The 14,219-nt window shown below is 30.6% G+C and overlaps 1 protein-coding gene across 1 annotated transcript in view; it reads right to left on the minus strand.

Moving 5' to 3' along the window:
* The window catches only part of LOC111712841 (uncharacterized), a 30,690-nt gene extending 16,675 nt beyond the window's left edge, over positions 1-14,015 (minus strand). Inside the window, exons 1-23 of the mRNA XM_023487582.1 lie at positions 13,956-14,015; positions 13,131-13,236; positions 12,960-13,073; positions 12,484-12,554; positions 10,722-10,844; positions 10,385-10,482; positions 9,439-9,479; positions 7,936-8,009; positions 7,353-7,450; positions 6,929-6,992; positions 6,539-6,670; positions 5,962-6,115; positions 5,633-5,743; positions 4,411-4,456; positions 3,783-4,111; positions 3,350-3,423; positions 2,954-3,013; positions 2,788-2,851; positions 2,478-2,502; positions 2,126-2,243; positions 1,879-1,965; positions 786-856; positions 245-357 (exon numbers count right to left, since the gene is read on the minus strand). Coding sequence (XP_023343350.1) covers positions 245-357; positions 786-856; positions 1,879-1,965; positions 2,126-2,243; positions 2,478-2,502; positions 2,788-2,851; positions 2,954-3,013; positions 3,350-3,423; positions 3,783-4,111; positions 4,411-4,456; positions 5,633-5,743; positions 5,962-6,115; positions 6,539-6,670; positions 6,929-6,992; positions 7,353-7,450; positions 7,936-8,009; positions 9,439-9,479; positions 10,385-10,482; positions 10,722-10,844; positions 12,484-12,486 — 1,885 coding nt within the window. The 5' untranslated portion in view covers positions 12,487-12,554; positions 12,960-13,073; positions 13,131-13,236; positions 13,956-14,015. The remainder of the gene's footprint in view (positions 1-244; positions 358-785; positions 857-1,878; positions 1,966-2,125; positions 2,244-2,477; positions 2,503-2,787; positions 2,852-2,953; positions 3,014-3,349; positions 3,424-3,782; positions 4,112-4,410; positions 4,457-5,632; positions 5,744-5,961; positions 6,116-6,538; positions 6,671-6,928; positions 6,993-7,352; positions 7,451-7,935; positions 8,010-9,438; positions 9,480-10,384; positions 10,483-10,721; positions 10,845-12,483; positions 12,555-12,959; positions 13,074-13,130; positions 13,237-13,955) is intronic.
* Positions 14,016-14,219: the final 204 nt, after the last annotated feature.

The raw sequence follows: 14,219 nt of genomic DNA on the forward strand, positions 1-14,219 counted from the left end.
AAACCCTGGAGAGAATGAACTAACCTAAACCCTGGAGAGAATGAACTAACCTAAACCCTGGAGAGAATAAACTAACCTAAACACTGGAGAGAATAAACTAACCGAAACCCAGGAGAGAATAATTTAACCCTGGAGAATAAACTAACCTAAACCTTGAGCTAGTTCTCCTCTCTATATGAACCATACTTGAATACAACCCTAGAGAGAATAAACTAAACTAAACTCTGGAGAGAATAAAACTAACCTAAACCCTGAGCTAGCTCTCTCTCTAAACCATGCTTGAATACAACCCTGGAGAGAAGGCTCCATGAACCTGTATCCACTCCTTGGCTCACCATCAAAACCTCATCATAACATCTGAAACATACTGATAATGATGATGTTGATGATAATGATGATAATGCTGATATTGATGATATTGATGATAATGATGATACTGACAATACTGATGAAAATGCTGATAACGATGATAATGATGATACTGGTAATATGACGACACGGATAATATTGATGAAAATGATGATCCAATACAGTGATGATAATGATGATAATGATGACACTGATTATACCGATGATACTGATTATACCAATGATAGTGATGATAATGATGTTAATGTTGATGATGATATTGGTGATGATGGGGATAATGATGATAATTATTAATTATGATAAACGTAAAAAACTAATCAAACATTCAAAGACAAACCCAGAAGTCAAGATCATTATGGAAATGTGATGTGAAACTCCCAAAATGTGTTTAATATAATGATTTTAATTTTAGATACCTGTTTTCCAGAAGAAAATTAGCAAACTTGTCCTCCAGTCTTTGTTTTATGAACATTGTAGACTTCAAAATCTTCAAACAAAGTTTAGGGTTTTTAATGAATTAACATCCCACTGAATATATAAAAACAAAAAAGTCAAAACGACTAAATCAATCGGGCCAAATTTATTTGTGGCAACTCACATGACCCAAGGAAAATATCGACATTTTTTGTGTTTAAAAATCAACCAAATAAAGCAGACAAATCAGCAAATTTTTTTGTTTATTGCAGAGTACGATGCAAAATGGTGACTTTAAAAGTTAAGATTGATACTAGAAAAGAGCATTGAAGCAGTGCTTCGGATCCATTCAATTTTGATGCGGATCCGGATCCTGGATCCGCACTGGAAAAAAAAGGATTCGGATCCAGGTCATTTCTTTAAGATTTACTGATTTTTTAGCAAAAAATAATTTTCAAATTTTTTTCGCTTGTTTTTATCCTAAAACTTGATGAACCATTCAGAAATGAGGAAATTTTTATAATCTCTCTTTTATCAAAAGTTCAGATTTGGGGTATAGGAGAAAAAAAAAGATTCTTTTTTGCAGTTTTTGGTTGATATTTTACCCCTTGGATCCGGATCCGGATCCAGGAAGCCAAAATCTTGCGGATCCAACGGATCCGGATCCTAAGCACTGCCGTGAAGACTGAAAAGGTCTATAAGATAGACTTATCATTTGATATTTTAAGCTGGGGGGTATCTTTTTTGGTATAAAAATGAAATGAGTTTTTACAGCGACTGTCATTGTAATTTCATTTAATTTACCAAGTGGTAACTTGTAAACCTTTGTACATTGTCTGCTCAGTAAAATGGAGAATACAGTTCCTTTTTTAGCTTAAAAAGTGATAAATTCTGACAATTTTCTCAATAGATTTAAAGCAAAATTGAATATAAAAAAATGTCCAAGAAAAGAAAATAGATATCACATGCATTCCTGATAAGACAAGACTTTGAAGTGTACTATTGTAAATCGGACATACATATGAGACTCCATAAATGACGTGTACACTGTACAGTTCCTTAAAGGACTGGAATAATCCCGAACTTATTATTTACCTGTTGAAAATATGAGATTAGAGTTAGGTTTGCCAGATGCACTTTCTCTCTGTGCGTAGAATCATGATTTTTATTTGAGAACAAAACCTAAAATTATTTCTTTTTAAACAACGTTAATAAAACTTGTGGTAATAATGATGATGATAATAATAATAAAAAAATAATCAATAATAATATAGAATATATATTAACTATTCAGTGACATTAAGGCAAAAAAAAAAGCTTAGTGGACTAACTAGTAACTAACCTGTAAGTAAGCTAGGAGCTGGGAAACACAGCCAAATACTGCTAGCTTTAAAGCGATCTTTAAACACCGAGCTCCACACTGTTTATACAGACTGATAGCTGCGCTGTAATCCTTACAACTATACAACAGATATATGTAATAGTAGCCCAAGGGCCTGGCGTTGCCCATTGAATTTTAGAAACACTTAAAAAAATTTCCTCATAAAGTTTCAGCCCAATCGGTCCAAATAAATAATAAGAAAAAAATCTCATATAAAATCGATTAATATAAAATCCTTTAATATTTTATTATTAATTACGCATCATATTTCTCAATAATATATCAAATATATCAAAAATATATCTTTATATTCCTAAGTTTTAAATCAGCAGCCAACTCTAAAATAAAATAGTTAATAAATACATTGAAAAGAATTTATGAAAAATTTTATTTGTCACAAAAGTTTAGACTGAAAAAGTATGAAAAGCATTAAATAGTATGAACAAGTAATAGTATGGAAAAGTATAAAATGGTTTCAAAAAGTATGAACAAGTATAAAAAACATAAAAAAGTATGAAAAAGTAAGAAAAAGTATGAAAAAGTATAAAAAAGTATGAAAAATTATGAAAAAAACATGAAAAAACATGAAAAAAAAATCATAAAGCATGTTGGTCAAATTTTACCTTGCATAACATTTTTGTTAAGATGAAAGCATGCAATAATAATCTCAGCTTCTTTCATAGATCCCTGTAATAATAATAATAATAATAATAAGCTGAAAATTAACAAAATAATTAAAATAACCTGAATAATATTAATAATAATATTAATAATAATATTAATAATAACCTGAATAATAAGCTCTAAACAAAGGTCTACAGGGTGTGCTTTCCAGTCAAGAATATAAACCTAAAAAATTATTGAAAAGCATTTTTAAAAAAGAGAAAAAACTAAGTTGTTATTGCATCACGGATGCAAATATTTAATTTAATGGGACTGTTAGCGTATTTTCAAGTGCCCCTCCATGCAAAGATGGCAATGTCCGATTTACAACGGTAACGGTAACGGGCGGATTTTTGGTTATGTCAATTTGGCGATGACAATTTGGTAATGTCAATTAATAAGGTGACAATTTTGTAATGACAATATGGTAATGACAATTTGGTAAGGTGAAAATTTAGTAACCCATATTTGAATTACCTTGATTTCATTTTTAAAATTTATTTTTACTTTATGTTGTTTTACCTGTTTACTAGTTACGATAAGGAAGCTCTCTAATTTGTCGCTATTCTTCTTTTTCAATTCATTCAGTTCTTTTTCTTGAGAATATTTTCAAAATCAAAATGCAGATTACATTATAAGCTTTAAATTTAAAATCTTGTTTTCAATTGGTAAGATTTTATTCATCTTGAAATCCTGATCAAGTTTTGTACTTCCTCTTGGGTGTAAAATACAAACTATCGGGTAAGGGGGCTTAAAGTTGTAACAGTAACTCCACGCATATTAACATTTTTCTTGTTTGTTATTTTAAATTTTGATTTACATGGACATACAACGCAGATGATTGAACTGTGCACTTCTGAAACGGATCCGACTTTATTATGCCTGAAAGCTTGTGAGCTACTATGTAACTAAATATCCAAAATGAATTATAAATCTATAATTTAAACCTTCTTACCTAAATGCAGTTTAAAGGCCTCTGCAGAACATATTGGTTTGGTATTTTCATTATTCTTTGGTGTGTCAGTTTTTATACCGGACATTGAGGACACAGAGGACGCAGGGGCCTGGAGGACATCTGTTCTTGTCCTACCAGTCTCGTCTGTAGTTACGCACACAATATTACGGAATGGGTTCTTTTTAGCAGTGGAGGTATGCGGACTAGATTTAGAGGTTGGGTAGGCCTGGACACTAGATTTAGAGGTCGGGGAGGCCTGGGAACTAGATTTAGAGGTCGGACTAAATCCAGGTTGAGAACTGCAAGGACTAGTTGTTGACGTTTGTCGCCTATAAATGAATACTATAATTTAGAAAATTTTATAAATCCACCAAGGAAACAGGTAAATACAAAAAATCTTCAATTTTTTCATTGCGTTTGAAGAAAAAATTATTGAAGAATTAAAGTAACATCTAAAAGCTGACTTGTGAACAAGATAGATGGGCGCAAATGGAATGATGAATGAGCTGCCAGATTACAACCACTGGCAAAATTTCAAGATTCATTCGTAACAACCCGACTATGTCTTGAAGACAAAAACATCTCTTTTTTATATTTAAAATATTCTTTTAAATTATAAATTTATTTCCTAGAAGTATTTATTTTGTGAACATCTAATATTTTCTCCCCCTCATCTAGCAGAACAAACTTTTTTTTAAAAAAAAAAGGAAAAAATTCACTGATTTGCTTTTGAATTTAAAATTTCTTGGAAAATAAATTTCAGGTGTCTAGACGTTTTAAGAGGAGAAATAAGAATAATATTTAGTTAAAATCTAGACTGTTTAAACAGGAGAATTAAGAATACTAATTAGGTAAAATCTAGACTGTTTAAACAGGCGAATTGAGAAATGAATTATTTAAAAGATTAAATGTTTAAACAGGAGAATTAAGAATACTAATTAGGTAAAATCTAGACTGTTAAAACAGGCGAATTGAGAAATGAATTATTTAAAAGATTAAACTGTTTAAACAGGAGAATTAAGAATAATAATTAGGTAAAATCTAGACTGTTAAAACAGGAGAATTAAGAATATTAATTAGGTAAAATCTAAACTGTTTAAACAGGAGAATTGAGAAATGAATTACTTTAAAGATCAAACTGTTTAAACAGGAGAATTAAGAATACTAATTAGGTAAAATCTAGACTGTTTAAACAGGAGAATTGAGAAATGAATTATTTAAAAGATTAAATGTTTAAACAGGAGAATTAAGAATATTAATCAGGTAAAATCTAGACTGTCTAAAACAGGAGAATTAAGAATATTAAATAGGTAAAATCTAAACTGTTTAAACAGGAGAATTAAGAATATTAATTTGGTAAAATTATTTAGAAGATTAAACTGTTTCAACAGAAGAATTAAGAATGAATTATTTAGAAGATTAAACTGTTTCAACAGGAGAATTAAGAATGAATTATTTAGAAGATTAAACTGTTTCAACAGGAGAATTAAGAATGAATTATTTAGAAGATTAAACTGTTTAAACAGGAGGATTAAGAATGAATTATTTAGAAGATTAAACTGTTTCAACAGGAGAATTAAGAATGAATTATTTAGAAGATTAAACTGTTTAAACAGGAGGATTAAGAATGAATCATTTAGAAGATTAAACTGTTTCAACAGGAGAATTAAGAATGAATTATTTAGAAGATTAAACTGTTTAAACAGGAAGATTAAGAATGAATTATTTAGAAGATTAAACTGTTTCAACAGGAGAATTAAGAATGAATTATTTAGAAGATTAAACTGTTTAAACAGGAGGAATAAGAAAATGAATTAGTTAAAATCTAAACTGTTTCATTAGTTTGATTCCTAGGGTAATTGATTGAACAGGAGAATTAAGCAAAGTATCTTCTGAGCTAAAGGAAGACAAAATGATCGTCTGATTTCTACCATCATCAGTGCAGAACAGACAGAGATTTCCTAAATATTATTTTTGATTTTCTAACAAAATGGGTCAATCTTTGCGCTGGACTTTGGGGGTTTAGTTCATATCATAATTCTTACTCAAAATTTAGTTCTTTTCGTATAAATGAAAATATTGGATGTGATTCAAATATACATCACATTTGGGGGAGGGTATGTTTTACTAAATAAAAAAAAACAAAAATAATAAAAATTTACAAAATTTTAAAACTTACCTGACACGTTGAAGTGAGTCACATTATATGACGAGGAGACTGAAGATGGTTCAGGAACAAATATCTCCACGTAGCCAGAATTTGTTGAGGAACACACAGGACTAGAAGGCATCAGAAATGGGAAGGATTTGGTAGAATTAGGTCCGGGATTCAACTAGACCAAGGCCCATCAAAATGTCAATGTTTTTATATAAATTTTAAAAATTATTTGATTTTTTGTTCTATTAACATTAAACCTATCAAAACCATATGCCCCGAGCTGGGAACTTTTTTAGAATACTCATAATTCCGATTACTTGATCTTGATATCCACCGTGGGCACTTTTATTTTAACGATCAGTGCTTAATCTCTTTGTTTCAGCTATTCTTACCCTTTCCTAAGCTTCTTTTAACCCTAGAACAAAGCTTCTTTAACCCCTGACTTGGTACATTTACCATGCGGGAGATTAAATTAATCTGCAGATTAACAGAATATCAAGATCAAGCACAGACCATGATATGCACAACGCAAGAGTTCCCACCCCTGGTGAACAAGAGAATACTTTGTTAAATCCATAAAATTGATGAAGTTCAGTTCCTGTGCGTCAAATATGACAGATTGTGAAAGAGTCGAGTAGAATGCGGTAATTTTACATCCTCGCCCACCCCCTCCTTCCCCTTCACCACCTCCCCCTCCCTGGTCGAATACAAGATGGCTGCAGGGTCCAATCTAAATAGATATTCTTTTATTTATATTAATAGCTTGGAACCCAACTTTTAGACTTCTTTAACAACCTTAAATGTTACAGGGTTAACCCACAAACAATGAATCTTTATTTAAAATAAGGTGATGATGATGGACCAATACATTAAAGTAGATGTTAGTTCCACATTTTATTGAATATATATTTTGGTCTCGGTTGACCCGCGTCAGTTCTTGAGATTGTTTCGGTCATGAAGATTCAAAGACGACCTCAGCTTATTTTACCTGCGGTGTTATACAAATAGGTCTACTACTCGAACCAAAAATATCCTCGCATTCAGATTTTGATCTAAAATAAATTAAAAGGATTATTTTTGAACATCAGGAGAAGTAACTAATGCAGGGCATACAGGGCATATAATTTGTTTAAAACATAAAAGCATGTTTTAGGTTTCATGGGGCCATTAAAAAAATTTAAGTCAAGAAGAAAAAATTTAAAATCGTAAATCAATTTCTCAGCTAACCTGTTCCTTATGTTAGTTACTGACATCTCCTCTACTAAACTAACCTGAGTAGTTTTCTTCTCTTAGCTAACCTATTCATTAGTTTATTACTGACATCTACTCTACGAAGCTAACCTGAATAGTTTTCTTCCCTTAGCTAACCTGTTCCTAAGTCTAGTTACTGACATCTACTCTACTAAGCTAACCTGAGTAGTTTTCTTCCCTCAGCTAACCTATTCCTTAGGTTAGTTATCTTCTCAACTGACATCTGCTTCAGGCCTGATAATCGTCCCCGACTCTCAATCTAAATATAATAATAATAATGATCACCGTCAATCCTTCAATATGAGATTTCAGGCTTGATCTTCCTGCCCTATGAGTTTCAATTAATAAACCAAGGTTAGAGCTGAGTGTAACTCCAGGGGTGAGAGTTAGGTCTATGACGATCTAGAGAAATAAATTATAAACCCAGTTTAGAGCTGAGTGTAAATCCAGGGGTGGGAGTTAGGTCTATGACGATCTAGACAAATAAATCATAAACGTATTTATCAAAATTCCCGGGTTGCTTCTTTAGATATTTTTTATGTACGAGAAGGAAAAATATAAATCCTCTTTGAAAAAAACGAAAAAAATAGCAATGTAAAATGTGAACTTTGAATTCTGTTGGATCAAATAACAAAGGTTTACATATCCAGGTTGCACAAATATAAGGTAAAGCAAATTAGAGTTTTTGACAAAGGCTTAATTCCTTTGTTTTGAAATAAATATTAAAACTAAGATTTATCATACTATATCTGGTAGAGGATTCTCCTGGGTGGGTGTGGAGGGAGGATCACAACTAGTTGAACCCGTCCAACTGTATCCTGCACTCATATTTACATCATTATTTATAGGCTAAATCTTTTTCCTTCAAAATAATTTTAAATTTTTACCAGTTTGTTAATACACTTTTTAGTATGGAAAAATCCGCTAAAATTGTAGCTTATGGCAGAGAATGATGAAAAACGGCAGATAAGGATGAAAAATAGTAGAGAAGGATGAAAAATGGCAGAGAAGGATGAAAAATGGTAGAGAAGAATGAAAAATGGCAGAGAAGGATGAAAAATGGTAGAGAAGGATGAAAAATGGTAGAGAAGGATGAAAAATGGCGGAAAAGGATGAAAAATGGCAGAGAAGGATGAAAAATGGCCGAAAAGGAAGAAAAATGGCAGAGAAGGAGGAAAAATGGTAGAGAAGGATGAAAAATGGCAGAGAAGGATGACAAATGGCAGAGAAGGATGAAAAATGGCAGAGAAGGATGAAAAATGGCAGAGAAGGATGAAAAATGGCCGAAAAGGAAGAAAAATGGCAGAGAAGGAGGAAAAATGGTAGAGAAGGATGAAAAATGGTAGAGAAGGATGAAAAATGGTAAAGAAGGATGAAAAATGGCAGAGAAGGATGAAAAATGGCCGAGAAGGATGAAAAATGGCAGAGAAGGATGAAAAATGGCCGAGAAGGAAGAAACATGGCAGAGAAGGATGAAAAATGGCAAATTGAAAAGCAGGAGTTAAAAAATTGTTTCTAAAATTGGGCGGGGAGAGACTTACAAGCCTTGTGTAATTCAACTTCAGAGGGCGGACGTTTTGCCTGAAATGGCGCTTATCAACAACATCTATATTTTAATCTAGTTACAGTGAGAACCAGAAAACTCTGGAATAGGAAGACCGACTTATAGACTCAAGTTGTAACTTCTAATAGTCCATTGAATATGTAACACAGCATTTGTGCGGTGTATTGTGCGGATCCTATTAACTTGATTAGTAAATTATTAAGTTACTAATAACACTATTTGAATTGTAATAACATCTAGTGCATAACAATATTGCTATAATGTCGTCTTTTTTTAAGTTTTCTGGTTCTCACCGTATTAAGTTTTTAAAATTCATGAAAAACGACTGAACCGTAATTTGAGACAAAAAAGACAAGAATTAGTTATTTCTAAAAGGAACAACAATGCAAAAGTTTCAACATCACAGATCCTGTAGATTAAGTTGTCGTACAGTTCAAAACTTTTCCAATTATCCAGGGTTACCCACAAAAGATGAGACTTCAGAGACGACTGTACAGAAAACTACTTTCTTTATTTGACAAACAGTTAAATAATCCATTAAAAGACCTCATTTAAAGAAAAAGACTGAATTTAACCTTAGGAGTTTCAGGTCGTCTTTATTATCTCATTCTTCGTGGGTAAATAGTTATTTCTTTCATGATTTATATTTGTACATTTTTATATTTTTTTACATGATGTCTTCCCTATACTCTTCTGATCCACTAGCAGTCTGTAGAACTTTACCCTGAACAGAAGATCATTTAAATCAGAACTTTTGTGTTATTAGCCTAGGAATCAAGCATTGATCTCCATCTTATACAGACCTAACGATTAATTCAATTGCTCTTCGATATCCTGTGGTGGTCATACCCTGCAGGAAATTAAATTGAATTTGTTCTTCATGCTACTCATGATACAGCTTTTCTTGTAAATCAAATCAATTTAAATGAGATTGAAACTGTTCAGGTTTTCGGAAAACAAAAATACATAAATAAAAATTATTGTTTCAAAGAAAAAACTTTAAAAATAATACATTTTAATAATTTTAATATTTTTTGTATTAATAAACAGAACATATTTTAATGAAAATAACATTTAAAAATTCTATTATTTTTCCAACATATCTTTAAAACAATGATATTTTCAAAAAGTAATATTTTGTCTTCTTCAAATTTTAAAGGAGCTTGCTTGGTTTACATAATGAGATATATACATCTAATATACATCTAATCAAATATCTTTATAAACTTGAATATTTGAATATAGAGATACTTGCTTTGTTTCAATGATGATCTTAATAAACTTGAATATTTGAATATAGAGAGATACTTGCTTTGTTTTAATAATGAGATTAGTCCAATGGAATATCTTTATAAACTTGAATATTTGAATATAGAGATAATTGCTTTGTTTTAATAATGAGATATATACATTATTCTAATCAAATATCTTTATAAACTTGAATATTTAAATATAGAGAGATACTTGCTTTGTTTTAATAATGAGATACATACTTTAATCTAATAGTATATCTTTATAAACTTGAATATTTGAATATATAGATACTTGCTTTGTTTTAATGATGAGATATATACAATCCCATTGATCATCTTTAAATACTTAATTATTTGAATATGAAGAGATACTTACTTTGTTTTAATGATGAGATAAATACAATCCAATGGATCATCTTTATAAACTTGAAGGGATTCAATTTTAGTATTTTCTTCTATTCTCAGAATCCCAACCTAAACAGACATAATTCAAGATTTAAAGGGATTTTAAATGAAATTTTGGACGACCTTAAAATAAAAACAATTCACAACAATACCCTTTATATAATTTAAAGATAAAATAATTATATAAACTTAAACTTCTTTGCTTTTAGAGGAGGAAATTGCGTTCCATGCGAGCATTTGCCACAGATCATCAGTTTTAAAGATTTAACAAAGAAATCTCAATTTGAAATATATATCCCTGCACTAACCTCTACCCCTGAGGTTAGATTGACTACTGTTAATTTTCCTCCATATCCTGATACAGCTAGGAGAAGGTCATGTTCATGGTTTAACCAGGATACCTGACATACAGGAGAACCAGGGGATACAGCCTATAATATCATTATCATTATCATCAACAGTATCATTATCGTCATTATTATTATTGTCATTTTCATTTTTGTCATTATCATCATAATCATCATCATCATCAACAGTAGCATTATCATTATTATCACTATCCATGCCCGTAGTGAAGGGAGGGGCACAGGTTAAGGAGAAGCTGTTTGTACTAAGCGATGGGCAATATCTAGATTAGCTTACAGAAACTGAAGAAAAATATATTTTTAAACTTTTACAAGGTTTCCAACGATTTAAAAATGTATTGTGTAGAAGTTTGAATTTTTCCAACATGCAAATTTGTTATCCTATGTGAAAATATAAGACAAAAACGAACCAAAAACTATCGTTTTAAAAAACCCAAAAACTATCGTTTTAAAACAATGGTTTTTGCCTTATATTTTCTTCTAGGTAACACATTTGCAAACTTCTACAGAATAAAGTTTTAAAATTTTGGAACCTTCACATATTGTTGTAAAACCATTTTAAAGTCAAATCTGGCTATTGTCAATCCCTATTTGTACTCATCCTCAAGCTTGCAGAGGAGTTTTTTTCGAATTTTAGTTTCGAGAAGACTAAAGATTTTCATACTTGAGCTTTTCTTGATCTTTACAGGCATTTATATCCTTTACTTTCCCAGTATCAAAAATAATTATTGGCTATTCGTTATTCGAAGATTTCAGTAGTACATTTATTTATAGTTAAATTTAAATTTCCACATCTTAAACCTCCATTTTTTTGTTTTGATGTAAATAGCTTCTCAATAGAACTTAGGGAAAGAAAACAGTCAAAATAACTTTCTTAATAAACAATAATGTGAAATAAGTTAATTTTTTTTATTTTATTCTTCTTTTTTGGCTTTTTAGGGTTTTTCAATTTGAAAATAGTTGAAACCTACTAAAATTCATACTAATTCATAATATGACTATTTAAGCAATAGGTGAACTTTATATTAATGAATAATAATAATATTGTTGTGATAATAGACTAAAATCATAATAATTACTCTTCAATAGAATAATATCACCTCCCTTCTTCATAGGGGGAATACTGCAAATTTTTGATATCGTAGCTATATGAATTTCAGACTACTTCTATTTTCTCACTTGGATTTAAGTTTCTGATTGAGGGGGGGGGGGGGCTCCTCAGATTAATTGGTTGATATTTATATGCTCAAGAAGGAATACCACTGTTAAATACAGAAAAACTTTAGATCACGCACACATGAGAATGATAAAGGGATTTTAAATCCTTATTCTATCGCAAGATATGTTGAAAACTCTTGAGAAAAGAATAAATGTGGCAGTTTTAGTGATGTAAACTCCCTAAAAATCAATACAGTTGATAGTAACTTTATTTTTTGACGAATTTATCATTTTAAGAGTGAAAAAGGGCAAAAATAAGAAAAAGTCTAAAAAAATTTAAACCCAAAAAATCTCACTTACAAGGTGGCTTTTTAAAAGTGGCGTTTATTGTTTTTTTTTTTATTGGGCTGAGTCTTTTTATGCCCACCCAGAATAGAATAGAGAGGGGGGGGGGGGAACCAATATATACTTGTATACCGGGACAAAAAAATAGAAAAGAATAGCATAGAATAGAGGGGGGTGGGGGTGAGATTATATATATACTTACCATGGATCCAATATATACTTGTTTAACAGGACTAGAAGAGAGAGAAGAACCAGGTTTAGGAACTCCAACTTCTTATAAAACAAAGGGAATTATAAACTTTTTAGAAAAAAAAATTCTAAAACTTAATTAGTTGAAGTTAGGAATACAACTAGGCCCTTCTAACTGATAAAATATGTTTCTGAGGGCCAAAACGTTAAAAACTTTCCTTCAAAAACTTATTCAGAAAACCCGGTTATAAAAGTTTTCATAAAAGAATTCCAATGTTCAAAAAAATAGTTTAGTTATGTCTCCGAAATCCTGATGTTTTAAAGTTTATAAATCTGAATTCTGCGGTTTAATGTTTAAATTTATATTTATTTTCCCCATTTCAACGAAATTTAAGCGAAAAAATGATTTCAAAAGAGGGGAGGAAGGGAATACTTTTTAAAGAAAATATTCAACCCTGCAAAATATATTCCATCAATGCCTAGTACTACCTTTGGAATAAAGTGCATCTTGAACAATGGAACTAGTATTGAGAGTGTATATATTATTATTCTCTGATATAATAATACCCAAGCTACCGGAAGGATTAAACCCAACACCACAGCCTGCAAAATATTTTTAAAAAATAATGAAAAATGAAAATTTATTTTTTAAAAATATACCTTTGTTGATTTCATTTGAGAACCATTCTAATTGTTTGAGTTGAAATTTATCTGTTCTGTTTACAATTGTACTTTCGGATTTTTTAATAAATCCAAACAGAATATCCTGGTAAGGTTGTAAACATGAGTTAAGGGATTGCTTCCTTTAGTCAAGTAGGAGTATCATTTGTATCGTGGTACCCTTTATACATTCATACCAATCAACAGCGGAATTGAATTATAAAAATTCATAATCTCCAAGTGTCCTGGATTTTAAGGATTATATTTGATAGTTAAAATTCGAAATCCTTTGCGGCATTTTCTTTTTGACGAGAATTTCAAAACTATTATTACTTCGTCTCCTTAGCCTAGCTGTATACTGTATACATCTTAACTTCGCCTCCTTAGTCTAGCTGTATACTGTATACTGTATACGGTATACTGTATACATCTTTTAACTTCGACCTAAGAATTTTTGTTTTTCTAAAAGAACAAATTTTAAGAAAATAAACGACCGAAGATCATTAATTATCACAGAGAATACTCAACGGCAGAATTATCTCTGTCTATTTAAATACTTAGAATTATTTGTATAAGAATTAATCAAAATATTTATTTGTTTACAAGAACATTTTGATATCTACTGCAGGAAAACAAATAGGAATCATAAGAATTAAACACTTCCAAACCCAGAAAAAAACAACAATTTGTTCCACATTATTGATCATATTTCAAATGTACTGTTGTAAATAGTGTATTTTTAGCATGGAGGTCCACGTAAAATTACGCGTACAGTCACTTAAAGTTAAAAAGCTTGAACTCCATTAATCGTGTTTACTACTATTCCTTAGTATTTGTTAGAATTAATGTAAATATATAATTTTCAACTTCTACACACGCAGAATCTAAAATCAAAAAATGAAAACCTTTTTTCATAAATAAAAAAAAATGATCTTTTAGGCATTTACCTACAAGTTAACGTGCTATTTTAGAGAAAGAGAGGGGGAATTTGATCTGCATTTTTTATACAAGATGTTTAGAAGGGGGGGGGAGTGACCGGCAAGTCTTAATTATTTCCGGTAACTCTTTAGAGGGTGATTTAAAAAATAC

Source organism: Eurytemora carolleeae, unplaced genomic scaffold (genome assembly GCF_000591075.1).
Source record: "Eurytemora carolleeae unplaced genomic scaffold, Eaff_2.0 scaffold1324, whole genome shotgun sequence".
NCBI lineage: Eukaryota > Metazoa > Arthropoda > Copepoda > Calanoida > Temoridae > Eurytemora > Eurytemora carolleeae.